The sequence below is a fragment of the Pteropus alecto genome, unplaced genomic scaffold (assembly GCF_000325575.1).
Source record: "Pteropus alecto unplaced genomic scaffold, ASM32557v1 scaffold86, whole genome shotgun sequence".
NCBI classification, from domain to species: Eukaryota; Metazoa; Chordata; class Mammalia; order Chiroptera; family Pteropodidae; genus Pteropus; species Pteropus alecto.
The window spans coordinates 26,607,223-26,631,098 of NW_006442109.1; the positions used below are offsets into that span (position 1 = coordinate 26,607,223).

At 35.1% G+C, this 23,876-nt stretch overlaps 1 protein-coding gene across 2 annotated transcripts in view; it reads left to right on the forward strand.

Moving 5' to 3' along the window:
- The window catches only part of UBR1 (ubiquitin protein ligase E3 component n-recognin 1), a 104,812-nt gene extending 84,151 nt beyond the window's left edge, over positions 1-20,661 (forward strand). The window contains exons 39-48 of one of the 2 annotated variants that reach the window (XM_025038754.1): positions 552-619; positions 1,623-1,773; positions 2,179-2,266; positions 3,355-3,488; positions 4,912-5,020; positions 6,741-6,797; positions 8,734-8,811; positions 15,062-15,232; positions 16,537-16,638; positions 18,074-18,314. In XM_025038754.1, coding sequence (XP_024894522.1) covers positions 552-619; positions 1,623-1,773; positions 2,179-2,266; positions 3,355-3,488; positions 4,912-5,020; positions 6,741-6,797; positions 8,734-8,811; positions 15,062-15,232; positions 16,537-16,638; positions 18,074-18,215 — 1,100 coding nt within the window. In that variant the 3' untranslated portion in view covers positions 18,216-18,314. Of the gene's footprint in view, positions 1-551; positions 620-1,622; positions 1,774-2,178; positions 2,267-3,354; positions 3,489-4,911; positions 5,021-6,740; positions 6,798-8,733; positions 8,812-15,061; positions 15,233-16,536; positions 16,639-18,073 lie in introns of both variants that reach the window. The other variant, XM_006920448.3, reaches the window with a different exon arrangement.
- Positions 20,662-23,876: the final 3,215 nt, after the last annotated feature.

Below are 23,876 nucleotides of genomic sequence, written 5' to 3' on the forward strand. Positions count from 1 at the left end.
TTTTGAGCTATCTGCATTTCCTTCCAATCATCAATTTATGTAAACAAATTTTGTTCAGGAGAATCTGCTCCATCTTCATTTCACTTAAACTGCTTTCCATGCTCCCTGCTCCCCACCTCCCAAATCTATTCACATATTTTATGCATCACAGAACATTTAGAAATGTATAGTTGGGTTGGGGGGGAGTGGTAGAAACATTCTATAACACTAATTCTTCTTATTCATTTAGCAAATATTTATTGAACAATCTCTCTTTAAGTTATCCTAGTTTGTTTACCTTTTCCTCCTATATCTTATCTTTCAACCTTTAAATTGTATCCAAGGCTTTCTAGGAGCCTTTTTTCAGTTTAGTTTCTATTTAATTATGGTTCTCATATCTTAAAGGTATGATATACTGGTTTATCAGTTTCTTTATTTTATAACCTTGTTGTATTTTTGTTTTAAATGCTTATATCTTGCATTATATTTAACTACATTGCTGTCTTACTGACTGCATTACATTTATTTGTTTGTTTGTTTGTTTGTTTGTTTGTTTGTTTATTTTATTTTAGTTGTTCTTCCTAACCTAAAATCAGAAGATACACCTTGCCTTCTGTCTGTAGATCTATTTCACGTTTTGGTAAGTATTAAATTTTATTAAAAAGCACTCAAATTTATAATTTCATGTGTTTTCCTCATTTAAATTCATGGTCTTTTTTCAAGATTACAAATTATTGGTGTTCAAACTATGAATTTGTTACTTTTGTCGATATTATTTACAAATAGGTACAGATTTGACTTTAAAAATGAAAGCACATTTACTCTTTACATTGTAATAGGTCTTGTTCTAGTTGTTTATATTTAGTTAGTGTCTATACAAGCAAACGTTTTCTAATATGTAATGCTTCCCCCTTCCCCTTTTTCTTTACTTGTTTACATTCTAAGCAATGAGTGACTATAGGAGCTATCTTAAAATCATTAATTATTTGGTGACAGGGACCCAGCCTTGGACATAGCTAGGCTTCTCCCAAACATCTGTGGATGGATGGCAGCTTTTTGTGAGTTTCTTGTAGAGCTTTTCCATCCCTGTGATGGTTCCATTCCTTCGAAACAAGTTCTCTAGAGAGAACAGTGGTAAGATTGAGAGTGTGGAGTTTGTGGATGCAGAGTTAGCCAGTATCCTTATCCCTCATTATCCAGGCCTCAACCCAGTGGTTGTCAACCCTGTCTTTCGGAATCTCTTGGGAGAATTTTGAAAAGCATGCTAGTAAACTGGGCCCTAACCCCTGAGATTCTGATTTGGTTGGACTGCGGTGGGGCCTGTGTATCAGTGTTATTTTAAGAGTTCCCCAAGTGATTATAATATTGAATCTTCTGAACCCCACAGGATTGAGACTACTACCTAGAACAGAATAAGTAGACCCAGCAAAGGAATAACCTGTTTGGTGATGACTTTTGTCCTTCATTTATGGTACATTGTATTCTAAGATGTTCTGTTGAATAATTAGGGGAAATTGGATGTTTATTTAAAAAAAAAAACAAAAACAAGAAAACAATGCAGCATTGGTGCCCTTTACATTTAGTTATGAAATTAATTTGTGTTGGTCTTTGTTGTTACCCATTTGATGTCCATTTTTTCTCAGGTAGGTGCTGTATTAGCATTCCCATCCCTGTATTGGGATGACACTATTGATCTGCAGCCTTCATCAATTAGTTCTTCATATAACCACCTTTATCTCTTCCACTTGATCACCATGGCACACATGCTTCAGATACTTCTTACCATAGACACAGGTAAAGCTCCCATCAGTTGTTAACTATAAATAACATTTGCCCATCATTTATTAGCAGAATTAATTGTGCTTGTGATGAATCATGTATTGCTCAGTTCTATGATTCTTGTTGCAGGATCATTCATTTGTTTCTTTATAGATGCTGTTTAAATATATATAATAATAAGTATTCATTGAATATCCATGTTTAGCAAGGCTCTGATTCTGCCCTGTTTGTTTCTCCAGCTAATATACTGATAGATTTACCTAACAGTTTTAATATCAGAATTAACTAGTTAGTTAGAGAACAAGAGATAGAACCTCACTTGAGTTAGCATTGTTTATTATCCTGGAACCATGAAATTGAGGTATAATTTATAAATTGAATGCAAATTTATAGATTTATCTTTCAGAATTCCTTTTTCAGGTCTCCCCCTAGCTCCGGTTCAAGAAGAGAGCGAAGAGGCTCGTTCTGCATCTTCTTTTTTGGCAGAAGTTTCTCAGTATACAAGTGGGTGAGTAGCAGTCCATTAGTCTAATGTGTTTCACTTTTGTTTTAATAATTCTACGTCTTTGTTCAGTTGTTTGGCAGTATAACTTTTGAACTATTTTAATACCAATTTTTAATATAAATTAAGGGCTTTTAGGATAATAGCTAGCCATTTATTTGTTTCTAAGACTAAAACAAGTTTGGGCACATCTTTACTCTTGTAAACTGTTATGGGAGCATTGGCAAAAGATGATAGAATTTTAACAAATGGCGGCATTTCCAGTTTAAATAAATATAGAAAATAGAAAATAGGTTGTGTTTCGAAAGCAATCCATACAGTTGACGCACTTAACTAATTAGATGTTTTTTAAGGCTGTTATGAGTAATATGTGAAATATATTGGCAATGCAGAGGTTAAAACAAGAAGTACATAGGAGTGATCTACTGAGCTTCACCTGCTACCAAGTTTCTCTCTTTGTTTTCATCTTCATAAGTTTTTTTTTTTTTACATTAGGTACTCTGTGTGTGTATTTTTGTTAATAAACTTTATTTTTTAGAGCTGTTTTAGGTTTACATAGAAATTAAACAGAAAGTATAGAGTTTCCATTTACTCCCTCTCCCCACCAGTTTCTCCTGTTATTAACATCTTGCATTAGTGTGGTACATTTGTTAAAGTTGATAAACCAATATCGATGCATTGTTATAAACTAAAGTGTATAGTTTACATTACAGTATTGTATAGAATAGTTTCACTGCCCTACAAATCACCAGTTAATTTTAATACAGAAATCAGGAAAGCATCAATTTTTTTAAGCGAACTTAGCTACTTTGGTTAGTTACTGATAAATATATCTGCTCTACTTTTCAAAAAAAAGAAAGTAGTTCTTTGTCTTAAAAATCTACATAGTAAAAGATGCACGATTTGTGGTTTTCTTTAGGAAGCTATTAGGAGATTTAAAGACTGAAGCTTTGGCGTTAAGTATTTTATGTTAAATGTTTAAAAATTGAATGAATAAAAAATTAAATACTTAGCTATGTTTTTAAAGGGGGATGTGTTTATAATCTAGGATTTTAGTCTGATCGGTATTCTGTTTTGAAATTATTGCCTGTCAGGTACATTGGGTGTGGTATTCCTGGCTGGTATTTATGGATCTCATTGAAGAATGGCATCACCCCTTACCTTCGCTGTGCTGCATTATTTTTCCACTATTTGCTTGGAGTAACTCCACCTGAAGATCTGTTTACCAGTAAGTAGGAAATGAAATTGGAGTAGTAAATGACTTTTTTTTCTTACCTTCAACTTTAAGAATGCAAGATGAGAGCAGGCAAAACCAATCCTCCATTTCCTACTTCTTTTATTAGTATTCACTCCAAACAAGTGTGTCCCGGCCCTGGTGTAGGTTAAAAGTCAGGCCAAAAACTGGATCAGCCTCATAATCCATAATTGTACTCTTGGCTCTTTCCTATGTATAATTAATGAATATGTGCTTGAGCTTATAAAATGCCTGCATGCAGAATATAACTGATAGGGTATAAAGAAATGGGAAATATGCTTCCCTTTAAGGAAGAGAACTGTTCGGCTACATAAGAGGAAAACTTTACAGTATGCTCTGTTATTTGAATTTTGAACATATATTTATTAAAAAAGAATTGAAATGCAGCTGGGAAAGGCCTGCTATATCAAACCAAGGTCATTTAATTTAACAGAATCATTTTCTTTCTACTTTACTTGCCTTAAATATAGATCAAAGTAGAGAAGACTTCCTTGTGGCTTTAAATGGGTAGAAAGCAGAACACATGTATGATTTTGGAAGATTCACCAAAATTGCTCATAAATACTTCCTTTTTGTCTTTTGAGATTAAACTGACCAGGTCAGCTTTACTGGCTATTAGCTTCTTTATCTTGAACTCAGTTCAGTAGGGTTTATTGGATCCAGATTGGTCCCGATTCTATATAGAATAGGATGCTACTTTCTAAGCAGTTACCAGTACAGATTTGTCATTTACATTTTTTAAAAATCATGTATTTATTTATCTAGTCGGTCTTATAATATGTAAGTTAAAGTCCTTTCTATTATTGGAAGGAGATCAAATATAAACAGATAAATAGATAAAATGTCAAATGATGATAAGTGATGCAAAGAAAAATAAAGCAAGTCATGGGAATAGAGAATGCTGGGGCCAGAGTGGGTAATTCTTTTAGATACTCGTGGAAGTCTTCTCTGTGAGGAGACATTGAGAAAAGAGATGGGGTTGAACTGGTCAGAGAACTGAAGGAAGAGTATTCCTAAGCAGGAAGAGCAATAAAATGTAAAGGCTTTACCTGATGTAGTCGAAGAATAATACAAAGATGAACATAGCTGAAGCATAACGAACAGAGTGGGTGGTCGGACTTGAGGTCCAGATGGCAGCCAGGGGCAGATGATGTAGGGCCTGTATGCCACAATAAGGACTTTGTACTTTATATCATGTGATGGTTTGATATTGGTGACATCTTTATGCTTTTAAAGGATCATTGTAGCTTATTTATCACCCACAATTTTTATAGAGTACGAGATATACTCTATATAAAGAGAGTGTAGAAATGAACGAAAGAATGAAGAAACTCTATTAACAAATTGACCAGGTAAGAATAATGTTCTTATTAAATGTATTTTTATTCTCTTGCAGATTCTGCAGAAGGAGAGTACAGTGCACTCTGTAGTTATCTATCTTTACCCACGAATTTATTTCTACTTTTCCAGGAATATTGGCATACTGTAAAGCCCCTCCTTCAGAGGTACTACGGGGACAAAATATCATTGTTGGGATGTTATGCAGTTTGGAAATTTTTTACTGAAATTAACTTGCTTAGCTTTTAAATTAATTAGCATTGATCAAACAGGACGGCAAAAATTTGGGAGACTCCTAATTCGCACACTAAGGAATTGGGGATAAGACTAACAGGCATGGGCAGCTGGAATTTCTTCTTGTTCCACCATGACTACCATTCATTGTAGTTATTTTCCCCAGCTGCTGTCTCATCATCCTAGTCTGAATTGGGAGGGGAGCTATAAAAGTCATGTCAGCATCCATAAAGTCACAATTACATATCAAAAGATCCCCAGTTGAGGCTATATCCAAACCATAGCCATATCTCACATGTTGGCACACATGCCAGGAGGGTGACTGAGGAAGGAAAAAAAGTCCTTTGGTAGATAAAAGATGTATCAGTTAAACTTCCTGGGGAGTGTATTTCTTCCAGAAAAACTCTTTTTCTATCCCATTACTTTCTGGCCCTCCTGATCACTCTCCACCCTCCTAACCTTCAGTCTCCTTACCCGTGTATTTGCTGCCACCATTTTCCATCATTTTTATAATCAGTTCTCACTGTGTTACTCTTACTTTATTTCCCCCATGACTTCCTTTAGTCTCTTCAGTTTTCTATCTTTTTCTTTAATCAGTGTTTTTTCCTCTATGCCCATGTCAGGATTTGTGTGAATGTCTGCTTGTTTTCTGTCACCATTCTCTGTACGAGGTTCTTTTCTGTGTTTACTCATTTCTTACAAGGTATTCTGATCTCTAGTGTGATAAAAATGAGTCAAAATGGATCAGAAAAATAAGTTTCATGCTTTGTGTTGGGTACAGTCACAATAGGTTATACTAGTTTTACTTTTATGTTCTTGGAATTGATACATTTTGTACTTGCTATTCTAGTTTAGTTAAGTGAAAAAAATTCAAACTTTGAAAAAGAAAGTTTTTTCCCTTTGTACCATTCTTGTCCCTGCTTGCCTCAGAGCCTTTTCTCATCCTATGCTCTACGGTTCAGGGGACTGACCCTGCAGGTCTTCCCAGTCTTCCTTATTGTGGAAGTTGGCTTCTGCCTGTTATTCAGCCAGTGAGAAACACTGGCAGGATATCGGAGGCCAGGGGAATGAGAGAAGCCCATGTTTAGACAGTCTCTCTGTCTTGTGGGGCATCTCTGGCAGTGGCTCTAGCCCTTCTCTGGCTCCAGTTCCTACGAGGCAAAGCTGCTATGGTTCCAATTCCACTGGTGACCCCAGCCCCTGGGCTCCAGTAATAAATACCACTATTTCTTTTTGTTCCTCCAGCCTGGGAAGGGTGGGAGCTTCCTCTTATTGGTTAATCCTTGGGTTACCTTGCCTTTTTGTCTCCTGGTTGGCTTCTCAGCCCTTCCATTACCTTTATTATCAATTTCTGGTATTAAAGCCCCTCTTGTTGAAGTACTCAAAATGTTTTTTTGTTTTTCTAGTAGGACTCTGATTAATAAATCCTTTAAAAAGAGAAATTAATAGAAAGGGAAAAAATAAATTGGAAGACACAAAAAGCTAGGGGACAAAAGAAAGGGGGAAGAAAAAGGGTACGATGTAAGATAAAAGAAGTCTACAAGAGAGAACTTTGAAAGAAGGAATAGAAAGATTTGAGAGAATGGCCCAGTGATGAATATTGTACTGAACTTGTGATGACCTATTTGCTTTGTCTCTTGGCTCCTCATATAGGTGGTGTGCAGATCCAGCTTTACTAAACTTTTTGAAGCAAAAAAGCACCATAATCAGGTTGGTTTTTACTTTTCAATCCTTTTCCTTCATCTACAAGTTGATGTTTCCAAAGTAGGTGGTTTGTTGAGCATTCTTTCTAGTCTTCTTCATTGTCACTCAGTACATTGTATCTTACATTTCTGTTAGGTCTTTGCCAGAAATCAGATTTTTCCTACAATTGTGTTTTTCTTGGAGTGGTTGCCCTTTTCCCAAATAGTTTAATGCCAGCAGCTCCTCTTCCTTAAACTAATGCAAGTCTATTAAAGGGCAAAAGAGGAGATAGCATCCTGGAGCTGCTGGTATATGAAAATCAGAGGGTGATGACAGTATTTCTATAAACAGTTTTTTCCCTTTGAGAATGCAGTAAGATATAAATGAATTTTTTCCCTCCTCCTCTTCCCTTCCTAGCTATATGCTTAAAGACTACCCATAACTTCACTAGCTCTCTTAAGTTATGGCTCAGTCAAAATCTACCTCTTTCTCAAGAATTAATTCAAGTATAACCTCCTCCCTGAAGCCTATTTTAATATGTCCTCTCATATGTGTGTGTTCACATGTGTGCATGTGTACCTGCCAGCATTCTACATCATTAAGCAGTAAACTCAACAAGGGCCAGAACTGCATGCTTGTCTTCTGTGTATCCCCTCCAGGGCCTGGCTTGCGTTACATCCAGTGTCTAACTTTTATTTGAATTGAATTGCATCAATAAACAAGCAGAGTTGTTGACTTCTCAGCCTTAAATACTGACACCAGTACTATTTTTCTATGGCTAAAGTAAACACTGTGAGACAGTGTACATTTGTCACCTTCTTTTCTCGCTTTTTTTCACCCCTTCAACTCTTTAACCTTCACTATAAATGTACAAATGCCGTCTACCCTTTAACCCAGCTTTAGTAATTTAGAGATTACAGATCCAGCTCCTGTGCTCATATGCCGTAGTGTTCATATCACTAAGAAAAGAAAGATTTTAGAATAGAAAGAAAAGTTTAAAAGATGAATACATATTTCAGGACTGTTAATCTCATATCATTTTTCCTTTATTTCAATTCACTGTGTGCCTTTTAAACATGTTTGCTCAGCGTAGTACTAAAATACTCTGGGAGAATTAGAAGACATAACACGTAATGGGTGACTTATCATCTAATTATGTATATAAACTCAAGACAGAAGAGAAAGTTTAATAACATATGGAATATACTGTTAATGCTATAGAAATTTGGAGTAAAATTCTTAATGACACGACATTAGTCTTAGAGAACATAAGTTTTAGCTGAACATAGAAGGAATTATAGAATTTATATTGCTCAAGGCTTGAAAACAGAATTCCATGTTATTCAGTTGACCTTTTCCAAGACATGCAAGCAAGGCTTTTGTTGTATCTACCAGTATGGTGAGAATGAATAATATTTGCGAACATGTATAAAGTACTAAGTATATTATGTTTCACTTCAATATCTTAATGAGTCCTCAAGAACTCCATGAGGTTCCTTAATACTATTGTTCATATATCATTTCTTAAATCAGCATGAGTCTTTTATGTTTCTCCTCCCCCACCCCAAAAATGTGTTATTAAATTGACAGTGTGCCTTATGATTGATAAAGTATAATATATTCATCCTCCTCAGTTTATAGATCAGAAAATATAGGCTTGGTTTGTAACTAGTTCTGTTGTATTTCAAACTGTTTTATGTTACCTTCCTAGACAGTATAGAAATCTAGCGAGAACAATTTAGTCTTAGGAAATAGTGGAAGTTGCATTTAGAAAGGAAGCTAGCTGATGAAAGATTTGGAATTCTAGGCTGAGAAATTTGGATTTAATTTAGTCAATAGTGGAAATTACTATGAATTACAAGTATGGATCCTTTTGTTATTTTTAAGACATTCTTCTGTTGGTCAATTTTTGATGTAGGTTGTTTACTCATAAATAAAATTGCCTTTTACGTTACATTTTTAGATACCCTAGGAAAAGAAATAGTTTGATAGAGCTTCCTGATGACTATAGCTGCCTCCTAAATCAAGCTTCTCATTTCAGGTAAGAAGAAATACATATTTAATTTTTTTTAAGTGTGCAATTGGTATACACTATTACTAGCAAACTTTTTAAAAATGACTACTGAGCATCCTCTAAAAGTGATTGTTAATCTTTTTCTTTTTTTTTGAGGTGAAAACCACATAATATACAATTAACCATGACAAAGTGTTAAATTCAGCGGCATTTAGTGTAGTCACAGTGTTCACCTTGCTCTAGTTAAGAAATCATACAATATATGACCTTTTGTATCTGGCTTCTTCTACTTAGCATAATGTTTTCGAGGTTCATCCAAGTTGTAGCATGTTTCAGTACTTCATTTCTGTCTTGGCTATATAGTATTTCATTGTATGTATATACCAGAGTTTGTTTATTCATTGATCCTTTAATGGGCATGTAAGTTGTTTCCCTTTATGATTATTTCGTATCATGCTACTATAAACATTCTTTTACAAGTTTCTATGTGGACATATATTTTTGTTCATTCATCCATTAATGGGCATTTAAGTTGTTTCCTCTTAAGACTATTCTGTATCATGCTACTATAAACATTCATTTACAATTTCTATGGACATATATTTTCATTTCCCTTGGTTAATTTTACCTAGGTGTGGAATTGCTGGGTCATTATGGTGATTCTATGTTTAACTTTTTGAAGAACCACTAAACTGTTTTCCACACCAACTATAACGTTTTACAGTCCCACCAGCTTCTATTTCTCCATATCCTCATCAACATTTATTTTTTGTTTTTTCATTAAAGCCATCCTAGTGGGTGTAAAATAGTAGCTCATTGTGATTTGATATATAGTTCTTTAATAAACAGTGATGTTAGACATATTTTCATGTGCTTCTTTCACATTTGTATATGTTCTTGGAGAAATGTCTGTTCAAGTCCTTCTCCAATTTTACAATCGGACTGTTTGGTTGAATTGTGACAGTTTTTTATATATTCTGGATATTAAATTCTTATCACATTTTTAGTTTGCAAATATTTTACCCCATTCTCCAGGTTATGTTTTCATATTCTTCATAATGTCCTTTGATGCATAAAAGTCCATTTTATCTATCTTTTTTCTTTTGTTGTGTGTACTTTTTTTGTCAATCAATACAAAGAATCCATTGCCAAATCTAAGCTCATAAAGATTTTCTCCTGTTTTCTTCTAATAGTTTTATAGTTTTAGCTCTTATATTTAGTCTGTTGGATCCATTTCAAGTTAATTTTTGGAATAAGATAGGAAGTCCAACTACATTCTTTTTTCAACTGGTTTTCAGTTGTCCCAGCACCATTTTTCAAGAGACTCTTCTCCCCACATTGAATAGTCTTGGCACCTATATTGAAAATTAGTTGGTCATAGATATTTGGGTTTATTTCTAGACTCTCAGTTCTGTTCCTGTAGTCTATATGTCTATTTTTATGCTAATACCACACTTTTAATTATTGTAGCTTTGTAGTAAGTTTTGAAATTATAATGTTTTAAGACTTTCAGCTTTTTCCTTTTCAATATCATTTTGATTATTTGGGACGCCTTGCAGTTACATATGAATTTGAGAATTGGCTTCTCCATTTCTGCAAAGTTTTCCTTGAACTTTGGCATCGTGAATGTGAATGCCTTCCCGTATTTAGGCCTCCTTTAATTTCTTTCAGCAATGTTTGTAACTTTCAATGTGCAAGTCTTTCCCTTTTTGGTTAATTTTATTCCTAGATATTTTGTGTGTGTTTCTTTTTATGCTATTGTAAATGGAATTGTTTTGTTAATTTTCTTTTTGTATTGTTCATTGCTAGTATATTGAAACACAACTAATTTTTATGCGTTGATCTCATACCTGCAACTTTGCTAGGTATCCATAAGGATTATACTTAACATCCTAAATTTAGTTTGAATTGATACCACTTAGTTTCAATAGCATACGTTAACACTGTCTCTGATTATAATGTGTCTCAGTGTCAATCTCTGAATTTGTCTTCGTAGTTCAGTTTCACTTTTGGATGTGTAGATTCATGTCTTGCAAAAAATTAGGGGAGTTTTTGGCCATTATTTCTTTAATTCTTTTCCCTTTCATGTCTTTATGAGACTCCCATAATATATGTGTATCTTGGTATACTTGATGGTATCTCATAAATCCCTTAGGCTCTGTTCCTTTCTTTTTTTTTTTAATTATTATTGTTTCTTACTGCTTCTCTGACTCAGTAATTTCAATTGCCCTGTCTTAAAATTCACTGAATCCTCTGCCTGCTCAAATATGCTGTTGAACCTCTCTAGTGTTTTATTTTAACTGTTGTACTTCTCTGTTTGTTATCTTTTCATAATTTCTCTTTACTCATATTCGTCTCGCATACATTTTCCTCATTTCCTTCAGTTCTTTGTCACTGGTTTCCTCCAGCTCTTTGAGAGTTGATTTAAGAGAGTTAATTTAAGGTCTTTGTTTATTAAGTCTCATGCCTGGGTTTCCTCGGGGATGATTTCCATCAGTTTCTTTTTTTTCCATAAATGGATCATACCTTTTTGTTCCTTTGTAAGCTTTATAAGTTTGTTAAGAACCGGACATTTTGAATATCTTAATCTAGTAACTCTGGAAATCAGATAATTCTCCCTCCTCAGGAATTGCCATTGTCACTTGATAAAGGCTGCAGTTAACTGTTTGTTTAGTGACTTTTCCAAACTTTATTCCTTGTGTGTTCACTGAAGTCTCTGTTTCGTTATTTCTGTGGTCAGCCAGTGAATAGACAGATTTCCTAAGTGCCTGGATCCAATAAGAAAAGAGAAGAAAAAAATATAAAGAATATTCTCTCTCTTTAAAACCCCTCTGCCATCACTGCAAAGGAAGCTACTTCAGCCCATGGTGTTTGAAACAATAGCCAGTCTCTGTACCAGCCCCTCGGTGAACTGCCAGGCAAAGTTAAATATACACCCCTGATTTTTGAGGACAAGGTTCCTATAACCCATCCTAGCACCAGCAACTGCATTAGAATTACAGGCAGCCACCCCCATAGCTACCTGCTATGGGGCTGGGAGATAAGGGATGGTAGCCGCTACACAAAACAGCACAATTCACTAAAATTTACAAGTCTCTTTCTTTGTCAAACCACTCCTCTGGACACTGCAAGTATTCATCTACACTCTAGAAGTTCCAAAGTAGTTGTTTCATACAGTTCTTGCCAGATCAATAGTTGTTTCAGTAGAGGAACTGATTGCTGGAGCCTACTCCATCATCTTCTGTGACATCCTTCCTCAATTTTTTTTTTAAAGATACAAGAACTTTTTTTTCCTTAGCAGTCTAAGAATCATTGTTTATTCATATATCTTTATACGGTGTTTTATATGCAGAACAGTGTGGTCAGCATATCCATTCACTGAAATAACACTATTTTCAACTTCACAAGTGAATAGAACTCTTAGAAATATTTTTTATGCATGTGTCATTAAACACTGTTTTACGTGCATTACAGTGTGGTAACCACCTTCATTCACTGAAATAACACTAAGGGACCCTTTTTTCCCCCAAACAAAATCTTACATGGAAGCTTATTATAACAGTAAACAGATAATAACATTATAATTCTGGTTCAAGCTTGGCCAGTGGAGAGTGGAGTACACCTCTTTTGCTCATTTTGGCACCATGACCCCGCTACCTCAGTCAGATTAAACAGTACTCTAAAGCAGTGTTTCTCAAACCTTCCTTTATCTTTCTTTTCCTTTTCACTGATCACTTTCAAATTAAAAAAATACTCAATAGTTGGGACTGGAGAGGCAAAATTAACAAGTTATATTATACTCATTACTAATACCATGTATGAATTACCTAATTAGTTACTTTTATAAGAGAACAACATGAGCTTAAACACATGATTCTCTGTGACAAAATAATGTCCTATAAAGTTAACAATAATTTTTGTTTTATACTTATCTTGCTATAATGTAAGTTATTTGAATAGCATAATTTTATGAGCAGAACACCAGTGAAATGTCACTGAGTGGAGAAATTATATTCATATCTGCTTTGGCCATCGGTATGTGAATATTTTTTATATTTGAATCACAGTGCTTCATGTCTTGAAAATAATAAGCCAAAATTATTATTGATGCCATTATATATCCTTGACACTCAGGTGTCATCACATTACCACCCATTGCAAACCAGATTGATAATGATGACATGAAACTAGCAGTAACTTGTAATTAAAAGGCAAGAATCTCAGCAACCTGAATGCTAAAGCCATCAACGTCATTGATGATATACTGATAACAGAGCATTTTTTTTCCCAAATTGCAGGAATTACAAAGATCAGTTAGGAGTTTTGTAATGTTACTAAGCATTGTGCAGCAGTCAAACTTCTTAGCAAACTTAATTAGAGCTCCCAGTAAATATAAGTAACTCTTAAATTTTGTTTTAAGGATATCAATTAATCATTCCAATTAACTGTTTTGGTGAACAAGGTGACTATTAGTAGTCCTTAGCCATATGTTAAATAACTTGCTATCATTTGAAGGAACCAAAGTAAGGGACTGTGCTGTTTTGTGTAGCGGTTTAGGATCATTCTGAGGGCTTGAAGAACCTAACATTGAGTCACTTTGAGAATCACTGCCCTACAGAATGACTGAGGAATGCTCCGAGCCAGGAAGCCAGGGATTAAAATGGCCCAGCTGGGACTTCTGCAGCCTATATTCCAGCCTTGCATTGACCTTGATGTTAACTCCTTTACTGCTGTCTCATGCAGATTAAGGTCAGCCAACTAAAGTGGTTGAGCTACTTTACCTCTTAGACCTCAAAAATAGCTAGATATTTTCAAAGATTGCTTCCAGCTCTGAATTCAGTGATTTTCCTTACTATAGGGCTGCAATGCTACCATAGAAGCCCAGCGAATAGGTATTATCCTCCAAGCATTAAAGGTTATTATGCTGTTAGCTCTTACGACGATCCAAAAAGAGCGTTAGGTATTAATCAGTGACAATCCTCCTGGATGATATTACTACTTACTGGTTTCAAGTAGAAATGAAAATAAGTCCTACGATCTTTTCCAGTTTTATTGTCACCACTAGTTTACAGTAAGACTATCCCTAATGTAGGGTGTCTGCTTAGTTATTATACTTTAGGCATCACCCCCATTTTTCTCTATAGGATGGCTAGTGACTCTGACTCAGCCATTTGGCGCAAAAGTTGAAAGAAGATGTTGGCTTTATCCAAAAAGAGCTATAAATTATGTTCTGAAGCAACACCCTGGAAGTGAAAATAGCCCTGTCATCTACTAGAGACTGGCATGGAATACCTTTGCACAGAGTCCCTTTGCTTCTTTGTAGACAATTGTGCGTTGTTTTTATCTTGCCTAAGAAACTGGGGATCAGAGACTAAAATGTTAATACGCTCTTGGAGATTCTTTTTGGTGCTCTTTATTCTGATCCCATTGTGGACCTTGCTGGACTTTTCTTGCGGTTTCATTTACTTTTTACTGCCCAAATTAAGGAATTCTTGATGTTTCCATTATGTCCAGTATATAGCAGATATAGGAGCATGGGAAGCATTTAAAAAAAAAAAAAAGATAGCCTTGATTCAGAGATTGATACCCTTTTGGCAGTGAGGCGGGGGTGGGGCTGGGAGGGTTGGGTGGAATTATAACAAGGCCGTACCATGCCACTATGTAAAATAGTTGGATCTCAAAGTACTGCTTGGTTCAATTCCGTCAACTCTGTCACTTTTTTCCCCCTAAGACTTGCTGTGTTTCCAGATGGAAAGGGACTTCAACTCAAAGCCTGCAGTCTCTCATTTCAACACTAAGGATCATAATACCTTAAAGAAATGGGGGAGAAATGTGTTTTAACCCTTACTGCATTTCATGATTTTTAAAACAAATTGTGCACCTACTAAGTCATAGTCCTCCAACATCGAAGACACAAGCTTGACTAAACCAATCAAGAGGAGACATTTGACTATAAATAAGTTATGTCAGATGAAGACTGGATTCTATAAGTGCATCTCAATCTCAAGGCATATTTAATTGCCAACCTTTATGGGAATTATCAGGATACAATATTTAATAATGAATTTTCTTACTATGGATTAATCAGAAGATTTTTTTGTTAAGTTTTCTTAAGAGAAAGTACTAAAGAGAAATCATCTAATTAAATGTTTCCTTATGTTTTAAAGACCTTTCCTTGCAGCAGAGCAGCCAGTGATGAAAATGTGTTTCATTGCTAAGTAGATATATCAGACTTTTTTGTTTCTCCGCCATACTGAATGTTTTCTTCCCTCTTGAGGTGCCCACGGTCTGCAGATGATGAGCGAAAGAACCCTGTCCTCTGTCTTTTCTGCGGGGCCATACTATGTTCTCAGAACATTTGCTGCCAAGAAACCGTGAATGGGGAAGAGGTTGGAGCTTGCATTTTTCATGCACTTCACTGTGGAGCTGGTGTCTGCATTTTCCTGAAGTGAGTAGTGAGTGATCTGGAAGCTTCCATAATGAACTTAAGAAACTGAGGTCCAATCTGGAGGCCATTATGGCAGGACAGTATGTTGATAGGAAATGATATCAGAAGTTAGAGTATAGACCTGTTATTCACATGAGATAGCATTTGAGAAGATAATACAGAATAAATAGTAAAAAAATAAATAAATAAGGATTCTGCTCACATTTTCATTATTTGTGGAAAATCTTAAACAAATATGATGACTTTATTTTGATTACTCTGGTATTATGTAATACTCAGATATAGTGAAAGAGCTTGCTGTTCTAAAACTTACATTGAAAAAGTACTTGAAATTGTTACTTTAGGTTGTCCTTTGATTGTTCTAGTTTTCTTCATTTCCTCTATCAATCAACCATCATTTTCCCCGGTCTGTCAGCAAAAGACTGAGAGTGGAACAATAGTCACTCATATTTATGAAAAGAAGAATACAAGTTGCCTGAGAAAGAGATAACATTTAGAATGAATGCTTGTGCTTTTTCTTTCCATTCTCCCCATGTAATATAGCTTCTGTTTACCTCACCGCCTATGGATTATATAATCATGTGCAGGCATCGATTGGAATAAGGGGAATGAATGTATGGAAGCCAAACTCCAACACCTATTTTCTTCTAGGGAACCTACAGCGAGTAAACCCACTATCTATCTGGCTGTTTATAATTTCTCTCTATAGTACTCATCACTATAAGAACTATAGTACTTATTACCTCTGTACACATGTACATAAACATTATTTTTTATGTCTTCATTTCTCTGCTGTAAGAGTCCCAAGTACCTTCAAGGTAGCAGTGGTTCTTTTTAATCTATACTATTAGAGGCTAGTTCTACCCAGGAAAAGCTTGACATTTTCCTAAATGACCACCTTTGTGGCCTGAGGTTATCAGACTGGGAAATGTGGTTCTTTTCTTCTGTTAAGCTCCATCCCCACTCCAGGTCATAAGTCATGAAACGTAACTACTCCAGTCACCATTTTCCAGGGTATCTGTGGCTCAAGTAGGACATCATTCCTTTCTCTTTTCAGTATATTCAGTCAATATTATTTCCCTAAGTCCAGGGGTCCTTTCCCACAGCTTCAACAAAAGTTGCAGTGTTCATTCTCTTTTGTTTAAACAAAACACAATTTAGTCTATTTGTTTACATTTATATTATCTTTACACTGAATTCCTAACAGATATGGGCCATGTCTTTTCTCCAGATTAACTTTGATGCAGTACCTATCATTTGCACACAAGCACTTAATAGTTCCTGTTGGCTATTTTATCCTTCAGAATCAGAGAATGCAGAGTGGTCCTGGTTGAAGGTAAAGCCAGAGGCTGTGCCTATCCAGCCCCTTACTTGGATGAATATGGAGAAACAGATCCTGGCCTAAAGTAAGGGTTTTTGTTGTTGTTATTGTTGTTTTTTAATTTTAGTCACGTTATTATATGTGGATGGTAATAGTTCTTTAAACACAAAAGCTAATGGTAAATATTGAGAGATACTTTTAAATAACTGCAAATTAAAAATATTAAATATGTAACAATTCTCAACAACTTTGTGCTTCTCCAAAACTTGAGGGTAATACTTATCCAAAATTTTTAAAGATACCAGCCATCCTAATGTTTACGTGCTCTTACTAGTTTTAATCAACCTTTTTTCAGAATTACTTAGGAGGTTTAATCAACACTGACATATAAAAGAAAGAAATCTGTAGTGTCCAGTGAAGGACTTGAGTTTAAAATGGATGTTCAGTGTTTCCATTGCAATACTTGAAGCTTTTTAATTGCCAGCTATATCAGCTTTCTTTGCTTTAGCAAAGCAAAATATTTAGAATCCTAAACTTTTCTATATCTTTCCTGGTGTTAGGCACAGTGGTCCCAAAAGTACATATTAAGATTAGAACCCTTTACCATAAACTGTCTCTTTTTGTTTAACTGAAATTTCATTTTTTTTTTTTAATGTTGCTTGGAATAAATAGTCTTACTACGTAGGGTTTGGGCTGCTTTGATCATGCAGACGTTTGTTTTTATTGTGACAGCATTTGACCTGTATAGATAGTCTTCGGATAGAGAGAAAAAAGACCTGAATGGTGACAGTAGTAAATGACTGATGATAAGAGATCTGAGTTATTCCAAAAAGGTACAAAGAAGCAGAATTTTAAATTAATTAGGTAATTTGAAAATATCCAACTAGCTGAGACGCTTGAGTGCCTCAAGAATGAGCATCTCTCAGTTCTTCATGTTAGCAACAGCCAAACGTTAAGTCATTTGAATTAGCTGTTACATAGTGTTACAAACTGCACAGCCTTAGAATTGTTGTGAAGTAATTTTATTGAAATATTTGCTAATCGCCAGCAAGTTTGTTTTGTCATAAGGACAACTATAACTAAGTATTTCTAAGGACCAGAATATAATTGGAGGGCTTAGTGTTTTATCTCAGACCTAACCTCTACTATGTGAAGATGAGAAATCAAAGGTAGATAGACTACATGAAGCCCAAAAGCCATTAGAGCACCACTCACTAACCACCCAAAAAAGAATAGAGCTGCTTCAAGTTAGAAACCTTGCTAGCCATTTAAATGAGGTGCCATAATGCCCATGGTATACTTGATGTATTTTCTGAATAATCGAGAAGTAAATTTCTGCTTGATTAGCTAATCACATTTATAGTGATCAGTGGTGATGGCGAAAATATCCCTTTTAAAACCCTGTACTGGTGATTTCTCTCAGCTCTAAGAACATTTCAAGAGTTCAGACTAATTTAAGCAATGAAGTGTGGCAGTTATTTGATTCAAACTTACATGTTGTTGGCTCTTTTTTCCTAAAGGAGGGGCAACCCCCTTCATTTATCTCGTGAGCGGTATCGGAAGCTCCATTTGGTGTGGCAACAGCACTGCATTATAGAAGAGATTGCTAGGAGCCAGGAAACTAATCAGATGTTATTTGGATTCAACTGGCAGTCATTATGAACTCCGACTCTGCCTTGGGACAATCACGAATGAAGACAGTAAAGAAGACTGATTCAAAATTATGGAGACCTTTTTGAGGGCTGGGGAAGGGTTGGAGGGTGTTTTGCTCCTTGTCCAGTTGTGTCTAGATTCATATAAATCAATAAAATATTCCTTAATGGAGTATTACTTAAATTAGTGAATATATGCTTAAAGGGATAAATAAGAACATAGACCAATATGTCTTATGTTCTAAAACACTAAAGGAATGATTCTTCACCCCAAGTGACTGATTCTGCTAAAATTTCAGAAAACTCATTTCCCTTCTTAATCTATCCCATTCCATTCCATCTCCCTGGTCAATGAAGTCACATGAAGCAGTTGTGGACATTTTTATATGTTAGTTAACTCTTCTACAGTTTTGTATTTGGTGTCCTCTCCTATGCCCCCAGTTTAGTTTAGCTAACATTGGATCACTGACAGGATTCTAATAATCTGTGATTGTCTTCCTTGCAGCTAAAGAGGAATTACAGAACCGTGCAATATACTTCAATTGAGAAAGTTTTCAAAAAGTAACATTTTTATCATTTTTCTTTTAAGGAAATAGCCTCAATATACCACTTACTGTTTCAGCCAGAAATTAAACTAAATCTCTATATGGACAGATTTGCCATTTCCAAGGCAAATTTCTGCCAGTGTGGGAAAGCTTTTTTCCCCACTGTAGACCTCAAGAAGAATTAGGATAATGCATTCATTATTCATCCCTAATGGGACAAAGAGCCTGCCATCTGCACTTCTGACCACAAATAGCTTTGTTGAGTTTTGAAATTATACTTTCTATCTTCCGAAGGCAAGTTTCTAAAATGAGTTCACTTATCTCTTGTGGCACCATCCTGTTTGACTCTTAGAAACCTGATGCAGTTCTGATGTAACTTATCTATAGAACGAGGAAAAGAAAATTCCCTCAATGAATGGAGCATGACAGCTGTAAATTAGAACAATCAAATTTAAGCCAATTCTGCAACCTCCTGTGTCTTTGTAAAAGACAAATCCTTCATTCGTTATCTGTGTGTAACCTTTTCATAAAATATGATTTTATGACTAGTACAAACAACCAAAAAGCCATGTGATCAATAGTCTGTGTCCTGTTATAACATGCTGTGGTTGAGCCATCTTGTTTATAATAATTGAGCTCTCATAAATCTGTGCAAACTACCTTTTTTTTTTAAATCAAGAACTTGTGATGTAAAACAGCAGCCAGAAGATAAATTGAAATCTTTCATTTTAGCTTCTGTTGTCTCTAGGGTAATGTTAGGAGTTTGAAAGATGCATTCAAAGACTATCTTATTTTGCCTTTGGTCACTACTGTCATATATGTGTGTAAATGTTTTCCTACCTTTTTGCTCAGCAAAGGCAAGCAAATAAAAATATATTTGTGAAGTGATTGATGATGCACATTTGGGGTTAGTTTTTTTTTTTTTTTTTTGTATTTTTATGTAGAGAAAAGGTGGATTTTGCAGTAAGGGATTGGCATTAACAGGCTTCAGAATCACGATCTTGATTTTCTACTTGAATAATTATTGAGAAGTTATCAGGAAATAGATTCAACTTTACTGAACAATTTGTAACAATTAATGGGTGAGGATCAGAAAATTCAGTATTCAGTTTGTCAAGTTTGCCAGTATAATTAAGTAATCAGAACATTTTCTTTATTTCTTTAGAATTTTGTTGGATGGATTGGCTCACTGTGAAGTCTGAGCCAGAATAGGCAACAGAAGATGCTGACTTCTGCCCTAATTGATTGGCCCCAGTTTAGCAAAGATAAACTGACTTTTTAGTTCTAGCGTTTTTTACATTCACTTCATAAATCCTGGAGTTAAGCTCTCAAGCTGCCAGAGGGACTATCCTGCAATGGCCAGTCAGACCTTTAGTGCCAAAGAACCCGTTTCACATTGAGTTCCACTTATTGAGATTGATTCATATCTCTGCACTGTAGACGAACATATGTCTCAGTGCTGCCCCCAGCCCAAGGGATTTCTAATTCAAATATCCTGGTAGTTTGCTTTCCTCATTGCAAACAATTTAATTATGCTTATGAAGTTTACTTACAAAATGAGTAAAAAGTCACTTTATTTTCTTTGGTGTAGTATGTGGAGGAACTAGTTCAACAAAACTATGTTTTTCTAATGTTTGATGAGGGGCTAGCAGGAATTTTTATGATACAGTGAAGAAAAACTTATATCTGTATAATTAATTTATTATGTTGGTGTATGGCCTGTGAGTTCACCCTGTTGTGGTCATTTGTCATTTCATAACAACTATGCATTTGGTTCACTGTGATGATGATCTATCTATATTTAGTGACTGCTACATGTTTATACCACTGATTGAAATTCCATCCATGACGAAGTATACAAATAATGCATATATTGATATCTTTTATTGCAAAATGTAAATTTAAAACTTGTATAATGTTCTTGTGCTTTTTGAAATAAAATATCTTATATGTGTATATTTAAAAAGAAAAAGGGACCTCTCATGTTTGGGGATTTGGGTTTGAAGTATAAAAACCTATATCTAGAAAGGAGCTCTAGTTAAAAGTTATCTTTGTCAGCCCAGACAAATTCTTTAAAGAACATAGGTATTTAGTTTAATCGTCTCCAAACTTTTTAACCATACACTCCATCAGTAAATAATTTTTAAACATGCATTATATATGTACATTTTTTATATTCATGCAATACTGTGCTAATGCATTAAGTACATTGCCCCAAAATAAAAATTTCAAAAATTGATTGAAAAATAGAATATTTCTATTTAAATAGCATCCAAGTGAATCTATACATCCCTTTGGGTATGCACACCTTCTGTGGGGACTACTATTTAAAGCAGGACTGTCCAGAAGAACTCTACAACGATGGAATTGTTCTTTATTTGCACTCCAGTATGGTAGTCACTATCCCCATGCATCCGTAGACATCTAAAATGTGGCTAGTGCAATTGAGGACCTGAATTTTTATTTAATTTTAATTAAATTTAAGTTATCTGTGGCTAGTGGCTTCTATATTGGACAGCATAAGTGTAGTGTAATAGTTCCTAAACTTGACTGTGTGTTAGAATTACCTAGAGAGTGTTAATAAAATACAGTTTTCTAGTTTCACCCAAGATCCTGAATCAATCACCTGGGATTGAGCCTTAAGTTAATCAGTGTGATCTGTTTCTAATCCATGACTCTTCACTTAAAATTTAGAGCTTGCTTTCTTTTTATCACAGTGATTTCAGACTATGTATCAAAAAGCATGAGACAAAAGTAGACCAGAGAGAGGAAAAAGTGCCAAACTTAGATAGTTGTGATACTTCATTTTGAGTTTCTACATAAGTTTTCATTTAAGGAAAAGGTATCTGGAGTTAAAAAAACAAAAAAAAAAACAAAAAAACATTGCTTTAGTTTTAAGACATTAGAATATTCTAGGAGGGTAACACTGAAGGCAAAGAAGAAAGAAAGGGTTTTGGGATGAGGAGCTGAAAATACCAAGGCACTTATAATTGGCGGGGAGAGGTCACTAAGGAGTCTTCTCCATGCTTATACTAGAGTAGCTGGACACTATTAGGAAAAATAAATTATATAATCTGACAAATTGTTCACAGCTTGACTGCATTAAAATTTAAAACTGCTGTACAACAGAGGGCACCATTAATAAATTTAAAAGATATCCAGAGTTGGGTGGTATAATCATGTCAACAATATAGTTTCTGAGTCTCCTCAAAACTTCCTGAAAACCATGTACACTATGCAAGATAACAAAAGGAAAAACCCTAGTTCAACAAAACTAGATAACAGAATCTCCATGAATTCCAGAGTATGGGCAGATAGACTCAAAACACCAACAGCAGCAGGACTTATGCCGTGGTAGTGGTGGAAAGTGAAAGGATACTGAGTAAGAGCTACAGAACTGAAAAGTTGCCAATGACCCCAAAATAGGGAGAACCCCACTCAACAGGAAACCTGGACAATCAGGACTGAGAATTATCAGCCAAGCTAAGAGAAGTCCTTACATGCTTTAAATTAAACTGTTATTGAGAGAAACAATTTGGTGGTAGTCTAAGCCTTCTACACTTGTATAAATAACCACTAAATACTGCCTTCATTAAAGAAAAAGCCTCACCCTGTGGAAAACTGATAAAAAATAGAAACCAGATTGGGAGTAGCAGCAATACTGTGGGTAAGAGAGATGCAAAATTCAGATTGTGTGCATGAGTGACATATAAAGTACTATATTAGCAAAATGCAGCATTTAAAGATATAAATACAAGAAAGTACTGTTTAAGTACTCGGCATTAACAAAAGAGGGAACCCTGGAGCCGTGAAACTAAGAAGGTTTTGTTGGCCCATTCCTGCCCATTTGACAAGCACCTCCTTCTAATGGTCCAGAAAACCCATCTCATTTAAAAAAGAAATATAATTGCGGTGATTAATTTTGAGTCAACTTAATGGGCCTAAGGATACCCAGATAGCTGGTAAAACAGAATGTCTGGATGTGTCCATGAGAGTTTCTGGAAGAGATTAGAATTTGATTCAGCAGACAGAGCAAGGAGATTCATCCTCACCAAAGTGGATGGGCATCATCCAATCCATTGGGGGCTAAATGGGACAAAAAGGTTTCCTCTCCTCAAGCTGGGGTGTCCGTCTTCTGCTCTCAGACTTCAGAGTTCCTGGATCTCAGCCCTTTGGACGCTGAATTATACCACTAACTTTCCTGGTTCTCCAGCTTGCAAATGGCAAATTATGGGACTTCTCAGCCTCCATAACTGTGTGAGACAATTCCTATAATTATTTCTTGATAACGACTTGTGCAGTGGAAGTATATGTGTGTATTTGCTATTGATTCCGTTTATCTAAAGAACTCTGACTAACAAAAAAATAACCTAGCCCCAAACAAATTATTACAAGAAAAAGTAAAAAGGAACTTAGTAAAATTGTAACGACTAATGAGAATACAGTAGAAAATTGTGGCCCTAAAGGAGACAAGAACTGTAACCTAATATTCAAAATGAGTTATAAGAAATTAAAAAAATGATAAAAGCTTTGACTGAAGAGCAACTCAAATGTAAAGGAAGATCTCAAAAAATATGGCAAGAGAACAGGAGGATATGAAACTCAAGCAAAATTAGGGAGAATTCTTAGAAATGACTATATTAGAAGGCATGCAAAAGTTGAAAAGTCAACTATGGAAAGCACAGCAAAGAAAGAAAAGATGGAAAGAAAAATCAAAGATGCAAAGTATTTGAAATAAAGCAATAGATACAAAAGATAGGCAAAGAAGATTCAATATATGTTAACTGGAGTCCTTGAAGAAAACCAAAGCAATGAAACAGAACACAATTCAATAAAACTTTCCTAAAAAAAAAAAAGAAAGAAAGAAAAGAAAAGAAAAACTTGAATATGTACATTGAAAGGGAACGGAACACTAAAATTCAACCCAGAAGAGTCAACACTAGGATGAAACAGAACACAATTCAATAAAACTTTCCTAAAAAAAAAAAAAGAAAGAAAGAAAAGAAAAGAAAAACTTGAATATGTACATTGAAAGGGAACGGAACACTAAAATTCAACCCAGAAGAGTCAACACTAGGAATATCCTAGTACAGCTGTTAGATCTTAAAAATAAGAGGGACATCCAG